This window comes from Narcine bancroftii, chromosome 7 (assembly GCF_036971445.1).
Source record: "Narcine bancroftii isolate sNarBan1 chromosome 7, sNarBan1.hap1, whole genome shotgun sequence".
Classification (NCBI taxonomy): domain Eukaryota; kingdom Metazoa; phylum Chordata; class Chondrichthyes; order Torpediniformes; family Narcinidae; genus Narcine; species Narcine bancroftii.
The window spans coordinates 34,586,283-34,603,713 of NC_091475.1; the positions used below are offsets into that span (position 1 = coordinate 34,586,283).

The 17,431-nt window shown below is 42.7% G+C and overlaps 1 protein-coding gene across 4 annotated transcripts in view; it reads right to left on the reverse strand.

Moving 5' to 3' along the window:
- Positions 1-17,431, reverse strand: part of LOC138738724 (cilia- and flagella-associated protein 44-like) — a 127,084-nt gene that overhangs the window by 33,307 nt on the left and 76,346 nt on the right. For all 4 annotated transcript variants that reach the window (XM_069889504.1, XM_069889503.1, XM_069889501.1 and 1 more), the window contains exons 19-21: positions 17,077-17,132; positions 10,980-11,142; positions 6,949-7,079 (exon numbers count right to left, since the gene is read on the reverse strand). In XM_069889504.1, the coding sequence (XP_069745605.1) occupies positions 6,949-7,079; positions 10,980-11,142; positions 17,077-17,132 (350 nt within the window). The remainder of the gene's footprint in view (positions 1-6,948; positions 7,080-10,979; positions 11,143-17,076; positions 17,133-17,431) is intronic.

Sequence of the window (17,431 nt, forward strand, 5' to 3'; positions counted from 1 at the left end):
ACATTCACAGTTGACTTGTAAGGATGTTCTTTTGTATATAGATCAAAAATCTAACAGCATTAATGAAGATATTTTGTTGTCCAAATTTTGTCATAAAGGGTCTGGACTTGAGTTTACTTGTCACATTATACCAAGAACCATGGGAAGGGTTCCTGCTGTTGGATTCTAGGCTACCCAAAAGGAACATATGGTTCCTCAAGTTTACCCTTGTCCTCACCCTGGTAGTAGACAAGGCTGAGGACAAACATGACAACATGCCAGTGGTGAAGGGAATTAAAATGATTGGCAACTGGGAGTCCCATGCACCCATGACCTGAAACACTAACTGACCATTTCACTCCATGGATCCTGCCTAACCTGCGAGTTTCTCAGCTTCTCTTTGCTCACTTGAGATTCTAAGATCTGCAATTCTTGCGTTTCTCTGCTGGAGAGAAAATGCTGTTTGAAGTCACTATTGAAGACATTCTCCATTTTGTTGTTGATGAGATAGAAAACATCCAGTTTGAATCTATCGCATTTTTCGATGAACACAACAAAATTCCACGTTGTTAGTAACTGTACTGGAGTATTTGGCTGGCTCTGAAGCACATGTTCAGTACTACAGAGAGGATGTTGTTGTTCCCTTGGGCTTCGATACCGATTCATTCAAGAAACGTGTCAAAGGCAAATGCTCACTTAGCCTCCAAGCAACTATCTTATTGATTGAAGTCACCACAATTAGTCATCGGAAATTTTTATTGGAACATTTGGGCTGCTGTAAGGGAAAATTGAATTGTATTGAAAGCAATATGGTGGCCATCTTAGAAATGCGGAGTTGCTTTGCAATTTGTAATCCATATCCATCGGCCTGAGTAGTGGCCTGAAAAAAAAAGTTTGAAACTTCTAATCTGTGAGAAGAGGATTTTGTTGACATGTTAGTAAAGCCATTTCTTGCAAATTAGTAATATAAATTATGGATCCTGCAGTGGAGTTTTGCTTGCTGATAACAGTACAGTTTATGTTTCTGTGCTGGGAACTCGACATCAAGATGGATACAGGCAAAATAGCCACTGCTACTTTAGGAGTCTGCACTAAGTCACAACGTATTGAAACCTGGAAGAAGGCAGATCTTATGAAAGAACTGTGCCAACAGGGGCTAGGTACAACAGGTGCAAAAGTGTTCTCGTAACTAGATTGAAGCTGGCAATTAAAGAAGAAGAGGAAGCTTTGGTGGATGAGTAGAGACTCGCGAAAGCACTACAGATGACGTTAGGTGATTCTAGAGTCAGTGGCAGGGAAATGGCTAAAGATGTGTCACAAAATGTCACCAAAGTTGTCAAAAGGGAAGAGGATGTACGGTTCAGATTTGAAAAGGAGTTAGATTTCTGGACAACAACTGACGTACCAGAAGTAAATCCAGAAGATGGAGTGTCAAATGCTGGAAACAAAAGAGGTCTGATGGTAAGAAGTCATCCAATGAAATGAGAGCATTTGATGCTAAGGCAGAACATTTTTTTCCATGGTCAAATCCTCAGCAAACACCTATAATCACCCCTCGGACAGAGATACAAGCAGATTTCAATATATCCAGCCAGAATTCTATTCACTTCCGTCAGGTAATAAAAATCAGGGTGAACAAGGACATGACATTTTCAGCTACAGTACTGGCTTTAAGCCACAGTGAACAAGACAATGTATTGTCAATTATGGCAAAACAAAATGAAATTACTGGTTTATTAATACAGCAACAAGGTCTCTATTCCTTACCCAATGAGGAGATTCAAGTTTTTAACAGATATCCACTTCAGTGTCAAACATTCATTAAATCATTTGAACATCATATTGAAAGTAAGAATAAAAACACCAGAGATCGTCTTTATTACCTGGAACAGTATACTGGAGGACAGCCAAAGGAATTAGTGAGGAGTTGCCTGAATATGGATCCAGAAAAGAGATTTACTAAGGCAAAGGCATTACTAAAAGATCATTTTGGCAATGAGCATAAAATTGCAATGGCTTATATGGAGAAGATTCTTTCATGGTCATCAATAAAATCAGTGGATACAAAGCTTTACAAGCATACATCCTCTTTTTAAGAGGATGCTGTAATGCCATGGAAGATAGCGACCACATGCACGAGCTTAAATTACCTTTTAATATGTTAATCATCACAAGAAAAATGGCTGAAGGATTTGTGGAGAACAAGAGTTTGTAAACTTCAGACAAAATATAGAAAGATTGCTCTCTTTGAGGATATTGTGGAGTTCCTTGGATGGCATGTGTGAATCGCAACTGTACCAGTATTTGGAAATATCAAGGACATTCCAACAGTGAGCAAAAATGTAGGAGGTCCAACATGCAGCCTAGTTTGAAATTGAAAAGGAGCACCTTCGCCACTACTGTGTCAGTTGTAAATGAGGAAAAGGATAAAGTAACTAAAGAAAAGGAGAGTTTGCCTGTTGAGAAAAGCTGTTTGTTCTGTGAAGGTGGACATGCTTTGGAAATGTGTTCACAATTGGAAAAGAAGGAACACAATGAGAAGATTGCTTTCTTAAAGGAAAATGGGGTATGTTTGGCTGTATGTGTAAAGGGCACATCAGTAAAAACTGGCTTAGGTGTAACAAATGCAAGTTGAAGCATCCTAGAATGCTTGCATATTCACCAAAGGAACAAATAACTGGAAAAGGAGCAAACAGAAAGAAAGGAAGCAGCAGAAAACAGTGTTATAGCCTCGGTTCAGATAAGTGATCTTACTGGGGCCGGTAAGGATAACTGCAAACTCTCAACAGTACCCATGCAAGTCAAGACCAAGAACAGGAATGCAACTGTACGCACAGATGCATTTCTTGACTCAGGAAGCACTGCGTCATTTTGCACTGTGGGGCTTATGAAAAGGCTTAATCTTTTTTTAAAATTGTTTTTATTTTTCACACAATGAACCATATTAATCAAAATACACTCAAACATTTCCCTCTTGAATATACACAGTGTCATTTTCTCCCCTTTTCCCCCCCCCTCCCTTCCTTCCCTCCTTCCCAGCCCCTCCAAACCCATTAAACGTTCATCATATACGAAAAGGCTTAATCTTGAAGGAAAAAAAAGTCAAGGATTCTATTAAAAACTATGGGACAAGGAAAGGTAATTGAAACTAACATCATTTCAGGGTTAGAGGTTGCTGGAATACACAGCGATGATTTTTGTGATCTTCCACACAAAAGGCTAATGTTATGAGCCCAGAGAACCCCAAAACCCAGCACCAATAGAAATTTACCAAGACAAATGGTTACTTAAACAAAAGTTACTTTTAATTATCTTTAAACATGAAAACAGGATCAAACTTTAATTTATTATTATTAACTTAACCTAACTTAATGTGTGTGTAAGTTCAGAAAAGTTATTTGATACACAGTCCAATCTTACTTCTGACTCCTCCAAGTTTACTGGTATCAGGCAATTCTTATACTGTGCATAGAATTTAATATTTATGAATCTTCACTAGGCTTTGGTGCTTGAAAGGTAAACTACCACTTAGAAAGATTCTTGTTGGTTTTCAGAGGGAGATTTGTTGCTTATTAGACACAAACTGATTCCTTCCAATCAGCCACTTCAGTGTCTTGCCGAAGAAACTTGCCCCATCAGGGTTTTCCAGATGATAATCTCTTTCTTTCAGGTCACCACAGAGTTCCTTTTTGTGTCCCTTATTTCAAGTGAAACATTAAACAGCCAGCCATCTCCTCTTGTATGGACCACAAGGGCTTTGAACAGGCTGAACTAAGAACTTACAACTCGGCTTCAAAATGGTGTTTTTCCACAAAGTGCTGCTGCTGACTGTAAAACTGATTTTCTCTCTCTCTCTCACACACACACACACACACACACACACACACACACACACACACACAGAAAAACCACATGACCCTCTCAGAACAACAAACTGCACTCAGACTGCAGCACCGGACCCAATCTTCTGAGCTCGTTCATCTGTTGCTTTCCAAAACAATGCTCCATTACTCCACAGCATGTCCAATTAACACCTACTTGTGAAGTCTTTATAGGCATTCTTCAAAGTTTTTCCGAAGGCACTTGGAGCCTGGACTGTCTGGCTTGAGCAGAGCTCCAGCATTTTAAATGAGATCTGTTTTGAAGTGTTTGTGTCGGTGCGTGACCTACACTAAAAACCCCACCACAATTTATCTCCTTTAAAACATTTCTATATACAATATAAAATATAACATAATTCGTCAAACTATGCCTGTGTATAAAGGAAACATGGCACGTCAAAGTGATGTGGATCAGTGGTCATATCTGAGGAATGTTTATATACCAGAAAATAGCTCTGAGAAAGAGATGCTAATTGTTTTAGATGTATCCAAAGGCTCTGGAACCAAGAGAAGTGATACTGAGTATGAGAGATGGACTTTATGCTATTAAAACTATGCTTGGATGGATAATCATTGGACCATTAGAAAGAAAGTATGATATTGCTCAGAAGCAGTCAACAAGTCTCAATATATTTGTTGTGAAACTCAAAAGAATACAAACCGTTCTTAGAAAATCTTACTGACGAAATAAATCAAGAGCATCTAGACCAGTAAAGAAGAAATTATTTTTAATCAACAATAAATGAAAATGAACTATTAGAAGAGGCTGAAAATTTTGCTGGTGATTATTCCAGTGTAATTGAATCTGAGACCAGACTAAAACAAATGACTGCAAAATTGATGCAACTGCCTTCAGAGGTCAAAATATTGAAAGGGGACTTGGGAATATTGGATAAGAATGAAAACAGTAACCAATAAGATTTAATTGTAGATAGAATTCGCAAGGCAGAGAACAGAAGAATAACTGCTGAAGAACTAAATACAGTTATTGAGGAAAGAGATTCAGTTTTATCAAAATGCAGAAGGTTGGATGAGGAGATTAATCTTTTGAATGAGAACAAGTCATTGGTTAATAATACAAGACTGCTGACTACAGAAGACAATCAAGAATGCAACTTAAAGGCCCAGCTAATAATAATGCAGAAAGAAAAAGAAATTGCATTTTAGCAATGTAACAGGCAAGATGAAGAAATTCAAACACTAAGTTTACTACAGCAAGGCTGAAAGCAGAAGATCAAATTAGTAACTTCTCTGAAGATAATGAGAGAATTATTTTCCAAAGAATTGAATGCAGAGAGAGAGAGATTCTAACAAAAGGCTTCAAAATAAACTGTCAGAAAATTAGACTGAATTGGAAGTTGCAAAATTTGATCTGAAATTGCAGGACAAAGCAAAGGAAGCCAGAGTGGTAGAAAAAGCTGCAGTTCTAGTTAAAGTGATTTGTAGGAGCTTTAAGTGGAAGGAGTCAACTTCTTTACAGAAGGATGCTACAAATGCTGTGGCTGTTGATGAGTTTGAAGAACTAATGTCATTTGAATCTTACCTGATCTATGACCAACTGCTGAAAAGAAAGAAAAGGATGAGTAAATCTGTTGCAGGGAAGGTTAAAAAGGCTCATTTATTAAAATCGAGAGGATCAGATAAATCTTCAAAATCTGGTTCTAAGAGTTCAATATTTTCCTATGAGAAGCCAGAGTGCTGAAGAAAGACAAACAATATGTTGAAGACTTACCTCATGTTAAACTCAAAAGGAAACCTGTGCCAATTCTGTCAAAGGAAAATCTGAAGTTTACTGGTCGTTATTTTTAACTCAAGGATTCTAGAGAAGACGGAGGAACTTTGATAAGTACAAACTGACTTTATTTTGTTGTTTTTGTGTTTTGTACTTTGCCCACTGCACATACTGCAGTGGTGAGAAAGATCACTCTTTTCAAGGCTACATGCTGGCAACCTCTGGCCTTATAACAAATGAAGAAAGAAGTCCTACGTAATGTTTGAATGTTATGTGGTTAATTGTTATTTATTATTGATTGTATAATTATGTAATTATTATTAGAGACATCACATCTCATAATAACTAGGGGCCGGTGTAAAGCCAAAGGCTCGTTTCTTACCTGTGGCTTGGCCGCGTGTCAGTGGTGTCCCGAAGCCTATGGGCTTCTTCTATGGGGCTGGTGTGTCCGTCAGTGCGCAGGGTGATATAGACTGGGTTGAAGCATAGGTGCTTGGCTCGGCCCTGGCAGCAAACGGTTGGAGCCAGGGCCAGGGTGTTCTGGAATGAGCACGTGCAAGGGTTTGCGCGCGTTGAAGAGCAAGTTTGTTAGCCTGCGTCATCAGTTGGGTGATCCCAGGAGGGCGAATTAGGCATCAATAATTTCTGTTGACTATTACACGGTCATTATACAGACGTTAGAACGTTACACATTACATGTTATGATCAATTGGTATTTGACTTGAACAACATTACAGATGTCAGCCTTTTTGTGTTTCTTAATAAAAACTGTTTAAAAAAATTCATTTGGAGCTTGGTGCTGATTCATTCGAGAAACACATCGCAGACAAAAGCCTCACTTAAGCCTCCAAGTGACTATTTTATTGATTGAAATTGCTACAACCATGTAAAATCAACTTTATAAAATTCCCCTTCAATTGTGCCACCAGGACATCTGCTTTCTCAAAGAGCCACAGACCCAGGTTCAGTCCTGACCTCCAGTACTATCTGTGTGGAGTCCACATGTTGTCCCAGTTACCATGCCTTTCCTCTGGGTGCTTCAGTTTCCTCCCACAACCTAAAGGAACGCAGGTTATTAGGTTAACAGAATACTGTATGTTGCCCCTAGTATGTAGGTGGGCGGTAGAATCAGAAGAGAATTGATGAGAGTATGGGGAGAATTTTAAAAATGGGATCAATGTAAGATGAGTGTAAACGAGTGGTGGATGGTCAGTATGGATGGTGGGCCAAAGGGCCTGCTCAATGCTGTACATAATTTATCTTGTGATTCCTCTCAGAATTCTAATATGTTAACAAATTAACTGATAATTGATAGCTTATGAACATTTGAAAAACTGATGCTTACATTCACTTTACCTGGCTTTAAGTTTTTGGAGGCCAATTCGATACTTTTCTTGTTCCCATGCCATTTCTTTATAAACCATCTCAATCCGATCAGTTATTTGTCTGTTAATTTGATCTTGAATCCTTTTATCAATTTCAAAATCCTAAAAATATTGCATGCCAGATGACAAAATCAATTACAAAAGACATTTAGATAAATCAGGAAGTTGAGCTGATGATTGGCAGATATGAACACAAGAACATCAGAAACAGGAGCAGGAGTGGAGTAGGCCATCTGGCTAGTTGAGCTTGCTCTGCTAATCAATGAGATCATGGCTGATGTTATAATAGCTTGACCTCCACCTACCTACTTTTTCACCAGATCCCTTAATTTCCCCTACTATGTAAAAATCTATCTAACCTGTCAAATATATTTACTGAGTTGGCCTCCACTGCTTCAATGGACAGCAAATTCCATAGATTCACCACCTTCTGGGAAAATCAGTTCCTCCTCATCTCCATCCTGAAGCTACTACCCGTATCCTGAGACTATGTCTCCTAGTTCTAGTCTCCCACACTTTTGTAGCAGCCTGCAAACTGAGTTGCAACCCGGCTCACAAAATGGCCGGCGAACTCGGTGATCGCGAGGGCCCTGTAGGGACCAGAAGGCTAAGGACGCCCTGGCACCCTTCTGGTTCACCCCTGGCAGGGAGCTGCCGACTGTATTCACAGTGGATGCCTCCAGCACAGTGGTCGGAGGGTTTCTCAAACAGCTACTCAACAGGCAATGGCAGCTCCTAGCCTTCTTTAGCAGGCATCTTTGGTCACTTGAACTTAAATACAGTGCCTTTGAACAGGAGCTATTGGCGCTGTACCTGGTGGTCAGGTACTTCCGATACTTTCTAGAAGGCAGACAATTCAAGGTCTTCACAGACCACAGACCACTAACTTTCACCTTCCACAAACTGGCCCATTAGGTCTGTTAGGCTGCAGATGTATCTTTCCTACGTATCCAAATTCACCACGGACATCCAACACATTGCTGGCAAGAGCAACTGGGTGGCTGATAACACATTACTGGCAAGAGCAACTGGGTGGCTGATACACTCTCCCGCCCTGCCATCGAATCCATCCATGCCCTATCCAAGGGCATAGACTACTCAGTCCTTGCCAGGGCACAATATGACGACCCTGAGATCCCAGTGTACAGGACAGCGCTTTCCAGGCTGCGGCTGGAGGATGTCGTCATTGCCCCCAGCCACCAGTCGCTCCTCTGCAATGTCTCCACCAGCAAACCCCGCCTCATCGTGTTGGCAGCATGGAGACAGCAGGTCTTCGACGTGGTGCACAACCTGGTGCATCCGGCCATCAGCACTATGGTAAAGATGGTGGCCAGGTCAGTCAGTGGGCCAAGACCTGTACACTCTGCCAGGCGTCCAAGGAGCAAACTCACACTAAAGCACCTCCCCAGATTTTTGAGCCAGTGAGGCGTAGGTTCAGCCACATCAATATTGTGGGGCAAGATACCACCTCACTATGGTTGACTGCTCCATGAGGTGGGAGCCAGTCCCCATGGTTGACACCAAGGCATTAATCAACGCCTGGGTTTCCAGGTTCGGAGTCCTGGAACATCTCACCTCTAATAGGGGAACGTACTTTACCTCTTGGCTCTGGGCAGCACTAGCCAAACAATTCCACCATATCATGGCATATCACCTACAGGCCAACAGGTTGGTGGAGTAGTTTCACAGACACTTAAAAGCAGCCCTGATGGCCCAGCTCAATGGGACCAACTGGGCGGATGAACTGCCTTGGATCCTTCTGGGGATATGCACCATGCCCAAAGAATTTAATGCCTCTGCAACAGAGATAGTCTATGGTGTGCCCTTGGTAATCCCGGGGGAGTTCTTGACCATAGCCAAGGATCCATAAATCCCCACGGTTACATTGGAACAGCTGAGGGAAAGACTGGGTACCCTAGCCCTCGCCACACAGGCAGCCCAAATCATTCATCCCCAAGGACTTGCACACCTGTGAATATGTTTTTGTGTGAAGAGGAGCACACCAGGCACCTCTTCAACGGCCATACGAGGGGCCATACAGAGTCATCAGGTATAATTGGTCAAAGTGTGTATCGAACATTGCTGGCAGAGAGGAAGCCTTCACCCTCGACTGCCTGAAACCGGTCCATGTTGACATGAGTCAGCCAGTCGAAACTCAGCCCCCACAATGCAGAGGTAGACCGCACAAAGCGGCAGTGGATGCACCAATCGCTGGTTCTGGGGTCGGGGGGGAACGTGTAGCAGCCAGCAAATGCCCTGCAGGGACCAGCGGTGGTTGTTCTATGTGATCTCCCACATGGTGGGAAACAGCAGGAACGCCGGCCAGTTGGAGGCTAGCGATGCGATGATGTCACTCCTGTCGTCAGAGGCAGGGAGTGAATTTAAACAAAGCTGGCAGAGCAATAAGTCAGGCTTCAACTGTGCGCATGTGTGACTGCCATTCTTACTCCACACTTTGCGCAGAGGGCATGCTACACTTTCATAATTTTAAGTGATTTTATAAGATCCGACCTTGCACTCAATGTCACCAAAACTAAGGACCTGATTGTTGACTTCAAGAAGGGAAAGCCAGGGGTATACAATCCAGTGATATTGGGGGATCAGAGGTAAAAAGGTTGAGCAAATTTAAGTTCTTGGGAATCACTATCTCAAAGGATCTTTCCTGGACCCAACACACCAATGGCATCGTGAAGTAAGCACATCAATGCCTTTACTTCCTCAGAAGTTTGCGGAGGTTTGGCATGACGTGAGGTGGAAAGTGTGCTGACCAGCTGCAACACAGTTGGGTATGGGGACACCAATACCCCTGAGCGTAAAGCCCTCTAAAAGGTATTGGACACAGCCCAGCAGGAAACACAGTTATCAGAGACCAGCAGCAATCATCAAGGATCCACACCACCCAGCACACGCTCTGTTCTCACTGCTGCCATCAGGAAAATCATGGGTGCCACAAGACTCGCACCACCAGGTTCAGGAACAGCTGCTATCCCTCCAGACTCCTCAACAACAAATTCAATCAGGGACTTATTTAAGGACTCTTACTTGTACAATTTATTGATTTTTTTTAAACATTCCCTCTATATTCCAGCCAGTTTGTTTACATTCACTATCTGTTTACAGTTCTTTATTTGTTTACACGTATGCATGATGTACAGTTTTTCTTGCACTACCAATAAGTTGTAATTCCACGTTGTCTACAGGAAAAAGAATCTCTGGGTTGTATGTGATGTCACGTATTCACCCTGACAATAAATCTAAAATAAATCCCCTCTCATTCTTCTAAATCCAGCGAGTACATCCCCAGATGGCATTTTATGTAGGTAAGGGGAAAAACAATGAAATTGGAGAATGAAAATAAAACTGTAGATTTGAACTAAATGTTAACAGGTTTCAGGACACGGAACAGTAGTATTATGGTTGCTAATTCTAAGCTTCAAAGTCAGTTGGGACCTTATACCTCTTAATTTCTCTTCCCCTTTCCCATAAATACATCAACGTAAATGTGGCACAATCACACTAAAATGTTCTGTTTTGGGCATCAAAGACTACATGTTTATGTTCCACTCCAACACTCAGGTTTGTAGCTGAGGCTTTAGTTTGTTATTGAACAAGCGTTATGCTTATTTCCTTGTTCCAGCAAAATGTTTTTGCACAATCCCAATTGACACCAACCCCTCACAGTAACATCAATTATTTAATTTTACTGAGCCCACAGAGATCGCCGAAGTGTGACACTGATAAATCATTTTGCTCTTAATCAGCGATAGAGAGACCACTCTTGAACTGCAAAAGTAATTAATGCCTTGAGAATATACTTGCATAATATTGTTATGCCAGAATTTTTTTTAACTTCTATTATTCTCTTAAGAACATTGATATCTTAATCCTCTCTATTTCTTGTAAGAATATTATGTCTTCCATTGAGGTTAATAACATTTGGAAACCTACCACTCTCTTGTGATGAGTTAAACAAAAATTAAGAAATAAACTCTTAAATGTTACCTTTTTATTAAGCTGTACATGTTCAGGGAGTTCTGCATTTTTTATTTGAAGTTGCTTAAATTCTTCTTGCAATTTATTTAACTCCATCCTTTTCTTTGCCTTCTTTTCCTCTGCCATCTTCAATATTAGATCCATTTCTGCCTTCTGTTTAGCATTTTCAAGACTACATACAAGGAAGTAAACAGAAATAGAATAATATGCAGTGGCTGATGACTTCAAAACATGCAGCATTGAAAACTAAGCTTGTCACCATATTTCTGAACATGTGACAATAAACAATTCAGTTTTGTATTAAAAGCAGCTGAAAAACAGCGAGTGAAAGAAAGTCCGCTCCCAGCACAGTGAGGAGTCAGCTTCATCACCAATACCAACAAATTTACATTTTTAGTCACAGAACACTAAGGAATTAGAAAGTAGACCCTGAAAAGAGGGGTAATTTGGAGAAAAATACATTCCCATACTTTAATACTGAAGTCTGCACATTTCTCAAACATCTAAATGGATATTTGGATATAATTCAGAAACAGTAAGATAATAATCCTGAAAACACAAATTTAAACCATTCGAAGCTGAAAGAAATATTGTTGATACTATGGTTGTACTTTTGAAAATGCAAGAATTTTATTTTTGTTTTTGATATCAGATGCTGTTTCCCATCATTAAAATTGACAACTGTCCTGTAGTTATTGGCTCATTTCTCTACTCTTTTATAAATGGGGATTAGCATTTACAATCACTCAGGCAAGTGGTGTGATTGCTATATACAAGGAAGATTGGTGGGCTGAGACCAAATTTTATATTTTCACTCAGGCCACAATCTAAAATGTATCCATCTGGACCAGATGACATCTTAATTTGGAGTAAAACACAACCTGCTGGAGGAACTCAGCAAGTGGAGCAGTATCAGTGGGAGAAAAAGCCTTGTTCATGTTTCAGACTGGAACCCTTCTTCAAGTCAATGTGAAGGGTTCTGTTCCTTTTATGTCACCCTGGTATCCTTTTTCACATTTTGCCTTTTCTCACTTAAAATTCACCCTCAACTCTGGTTATTTAACAACCTGCTGGTAAAAGCCAATTGTACAAGAACAATGTGTGGAATTACAAATGCAAAAAAAGAATCTGCTGGAAGGTTGAGCTCAGGACCAACAGCAGATTGTTTTTTGTTCCAGGTTCTGATGTCTGCAGTCAGTCCTGTATCTCCTTCTGAAAACTTTTTGTTTTGTGGTAATCTCCCTTTCTGTTGTGTTCAAGCGAGTTCTAGTTCTGGATGCTCTTTCCTTTCACAGTTTGTATCTATACTCAACATTACTCAAAGTCTCTCTCTTCCAGTTGGGATCTAATACCTCTTAATTTCTCTTCCCCTTTCCCATAAATACGTCAACGTAAATGTAGCACAATCACACTAAAATCTGGCTGTTCTCCTACTGTATCACATATCACTTGCCAAGTTCTTTCTCCATAACTAGATCCAGCATAGTTTCCATCCTCATTTAAAAAGAAACAAGTGACTGAGAGTCCTGATGAATATATTTCATTAATTTGCCTCCTTCAATGCCTGCTCAATTTGACAGAAATAGCATAATAATAATAATGCTGGAGAAGGTGCAGGTGAGATTCATGTGGATGTTGTCAGGATTGGAGAGCTTGAGTTAGAAGGAGAGTTTGGTCAGGCTGGAACTTTTTTTTCCTGTGGGGAGGAAGAGCTAAGTGGTGACCTTATTAATGGTGCATAAAATCATGAGGGACATAGATAAGGTGAATATTTGGTTTTTGAAAGCATGGGGGAGTCCAAAATTGGGGAGCATTGGTTTAAACTGTGAGGTGAAAGATTTAGAGATGGTCTGAATGGCTACTTTTGCAATTTTAATCTATTCATTCCAAAAGAATAACATCAAATGTGTTCTGCATCAGATAGATGATCTACTTCACCATATTACTCTCTAACGAAAGTATTTAAATAAGCCTATTAATGTAGTTCAGTGGTTTTCAAACTTTTTCTTTCCACTTACATACCTAAGTAATCCCTATGCCATAGGTTCTCCGTGTTTAGTAAGGGATTACTTAAGGTGGTATGTGTGTGGGAAGGGAGGGTTAAGAATCACTGCTCTAGACCCAATTGTTACTGAAATATCTTGCTTGGGAAAAATAGTCTTTGGCTCATTTCCTTTGGAGTTATGAAACCGTGCACATAACGAGTCAATTAGAAATGATTAAAACAGTGGTTTTCAACCTCCTTCTTTCCACCCACATACCACCTTAAGTAATCCTTTACTAATCACAAAGCACCTATGTCATAGGAATTACTTAAGATGGTATATGAGCGGAAAGAAAAAGTTTGAAAACCACTGATGGAGTTGAACATTCCAATTAATAGAATGATCAGAGAAAATGAGCAGCAAGTCACATGGAGATTAGAACTAATGACAAAATCTGGTTCAAAAGTTCTGAGGAACACCTTAAAGGGCTTCAGGGAAGAATTAATTTGTCTTTAAACTTTCAGCACTCAGAGGGAGGGATTAAATACTTTGAACTTTCACAATTAAGTGCAACTCTTCATTCATCTATGATTTTTTTTTAACATTTCCACCTAAAAGCTCCTTTGCGCAGGCCCGAGGACAGGTCCACGTCCTCCCCCTCCACGTCCTCCCCCTCCACGTCCTCCCCCTCCACGTCCTCCCCCTCCACGTCCTCCCCCTCCACGTCCTCCCCCTCCACGTCCTCCCCCTCCACGTCCTCCCCCTCCACGTCCTCCCCCTCCACGTCCTCCCCCTCCACGTCCTCCCCCTCCACGTCCTCCCCCTCAAAAGATGCTCACAAACTCAAGCTAGCATGCTGGAACATCAGAACCATGCTAGACAAGGCTGACAGCCACCGACCTGAACGTCGGTCTGCCCTCATTGCACATGAACTCCTCAGACTTGACATCGACATAGCCGCTCTCAGTGAAGTCCGCCTGGCAGATGTAGGCAGCCTCCAAGAACGCGGCGCGGGCTACACACTCTACTGGTCTGGCAAGCCTTCGGATGAACGACGCCTATCTGGTGTAGGCTTCATGGTCAAGAGCTTCATTGCCTCCAAACTCGAAAACCTTACGACAGGCCTCTCGGACCGAATCATGTCCATGCGACTCCCACTTCAAAACAAGCGTCACATCACCCTCATCAGTGTCTATGCTCCAACCCTCCAGGCGGAACCAGCAGAAAAGAACAAGTTCTACACCGACCTGCGCAACCTCATCCAACGTACCCCTACAGCCAACAAGGTTGTCATCCTGGGCGACTTCAACGCTCGTGTCGGCAAAGACTCAGAAACCTGGCCAAGAATCCTGGGCAAGCATGGCGTTGGCAAGTGCAACGATAATGGGCGCCTCCTGTTGGAGCTCTGCACAGAACAGCGGCTTGTCATTACAAACACCCTTTTTCAGCAGAGGGACAGCCTTAAGACCACCTGGATGCATCCCCGATCCAAACACTGGCACCTCCTGGACTACATCCTGGTGCGAGAAAGTGACAAACGAGATGTGCTCCACACCAGGGTCATGCCTAGCGCAGAATGCCACACTGACCACCGGCTGGTTCGCTGCAAGCTCAACCTTCACTTCAAACCAAAGCCCAGGAACAATAAAGCCCCCAGAAAGAGGTTCAATGTTGGAAACCTGCAGTCAGACGAAGCGAGAGGAAACTTCCAGGCAAACCTCAAAGCAAAGCTCGACGATGCAACCCGCCTCACGGACCCGTCCCCTGAAACCCTCTGGGATCAGTTGAAGACTACCATACTGCAATCCACTGAAGAGGTACTGGGCTTCTCCTCCAGGAAAAACAAGGACTGGTTTGATGAAAACAGCCAGGAAATCCAGGAGCTGCTGGCAAAGAAGCGAGCTGCCCACCAGGCTCACCTTACAAAGCCGTCCTGTCCAGAGAAGAAACAAGCCTTCCGTCGCGCATGCAGCCATCTTCAGCGCAAACTCCGGGAGATCCAAAATGAGTGGTGGACTAGCCTCGCCAAACGAACACAGCTCAGCGCGGACATTGGCGACTTCAGGGGTTTCTACGAGGCTCTAAAGGCTGTGTACGGCCCCTCACCCCAAGTCCAAAGCCCGCTGCGCAGCTCAGACGGCAAAGTCCTCCTCAGCGACAAGATCTCCATCCTCAACCGATGGTCAGAACACTTCCAATCTCTTTTCAGTGCCAACCGCTCAGTCCAAGATTCCGCCCTGCTCCAGCTCCCTCAACAGCCCCTAAGGCTAGAGCTGGATGAGGTTCTCACCCTGGATGAGACATATAAGGCAATCGAACAACTGAAAAGTGGCAAAGCAGCAGGTATGGATGGAATCCCCCCAGAAGTCTGGAAGGCTGGCGGCAAAACTCTGCATGCCAAACTGCATGAGTTTTTCAAGCTTTGTTGGGACCAAGGTAAACTGCCTCAGGATCTTCGTGATGCCACCATCATCACCCTGTACAAAAACAAAGGCGAGAAATCAGACTGCTCAAACTACAGGGGAATCACGTTGCTCTCCATTGCAGGCAAAATCTTCGCTAGGATTCTACTAAATAGAATAATACCTAGTGTCGCCGAGAATATTCTCCCAGAATCACAGTGCGGCTTTCGCGCAAACAGAGGAACCACTGACATGGTCTTTGCCCTCAGACAGCTCCAAGAAAAGTGCAGAGAACAAAACAAAGGACTCTACATCACCTTTGTTGACCTCACCAAAGCCTTCGACACCGTGAGCAGGAAAGGGCTTTGGCAAATACTAGAGCGCATCGGATGTCCCCCAAAGTTCCTCAACATGATTATCCAACTGCACGAAAACCAACAAGGTCGGGTCAGATACAGCAATGAGCTCCCTGAACCTTTCTCCATTAACAATGGCGTGAAGCAAGGCTGTGTTCTCGCACCAACCCTCTTTTCAATCTTCTTCAACATGATGCTGAACCAAGCCATGAAAGACCCCAACAATGAAGACGCTGTTTACATCCGGTACCGCACGGATGGCAGTCTCTTCAATCTGAGGCGCCTGCAAGATCACACCAAGACACAAGAGAAACTTGTCCGTGAACTACTCTTTGCAGATGATGCCGCTTTAGTTGCCCATTCAGAGCCAGCTCTTCAGCGCTTGACGTCCTGCTTTGCGGAAACTGCCAAAATGTTTGGCCTGGAAGTCAGCCTGAAGAAAACTGAGGTCCTCCATCAGCCAGCTCCCCACCATGACTACCAGCCCCCCCATATCTCCATCGGGCACACAAAACTCAAAACGGTCAACCAGTTTACCTATCTCGGCTGCACCATTTCATCAGATGCAAGGATCGACAATGAGATAGACAACAGACTCGCCAAGGCAAATAGCGCCTTTGGAAGACTACACAAAAGAGTCTGGAAAAACAACCAACTGAAAAACCTCACAAAGATAAGCGTATACAGAGCCGTTGTCATACCCACACTCCTGTTCGGCTCCGAATCATGGGTCCTCTACTGGCACCACCTACGGCTCCTAGAACGCTTCCACCAGCGTTGTCTCCGCTCCATCCTCAACATCCATTGGAGCGCTTACACCCCTAACGTCGAAGTACTCGAGATGGCAGAGGTCGACAGCATCGAGTCCACGCTGCTGAAGATCCAGCTGCGCTGGATGGGTCACTTCTCCAGAATGGAGGACCATCGCCTTCCCAAGATCGTGTTATATGGCGAGCTCTCCACTGGCCACCGTGACAGAGGTGCACCAAAGAAAAGGTACAAGGACTGCCTAAAGAAATCTCTTGGTGCCTGCCACATTGACCACCGCCAGTGGGCTGATAACGCCTCAAACCGTGCATCTTGGCGCCTCACAGTTTGGCGGGCAGCAACCTCCTTTGAAGAAGACCGCAGAGCCCACCTCACTGACAAAAGGCAAAGGAGGAAAAACCCAACACCAACCAACAAATTTTCCCTTGCAACCGCTGCAATCGTGTCTGCCTGTCCTGCATCGGACTTGTCAGCCACAAACGAGCCTGCAGCTGACGTGGACTTTTTACCCCCTCCATAAATCTTCGTCCGCGAAGCCAAGCCAAAGAAAAGACATCATTGAGACAATGGTTTTAATAGTAAATTAACAACCAACCTGTATGCATTTGGGTCATCAATGTCATCTGCTATTTTATCATGTGCAAAGCTTATCTGTTAAAAAATAAACAAATATATCAGAGTATTTCCCAACTCCAGAGTAGTGTACATTTCTGAAAATTGTATGTGTTAGTTATTGATCTTTGAATGTACAAATATCAGAAAAAATTCTGAATGGACATACATGTATAAAAAAACTTGGAGAGTGTGATTGATGTGAAAGTGCAGTGTGTGTATATATTACAGTACATTACTTTTACTAATTCATGGGATATTAGCGTTGATGGCAAAGCCCATTTGTTGTAGAAGGTTACGCAGGTAAAAGTGTATGATTGTGTACACTTAGCAATTGG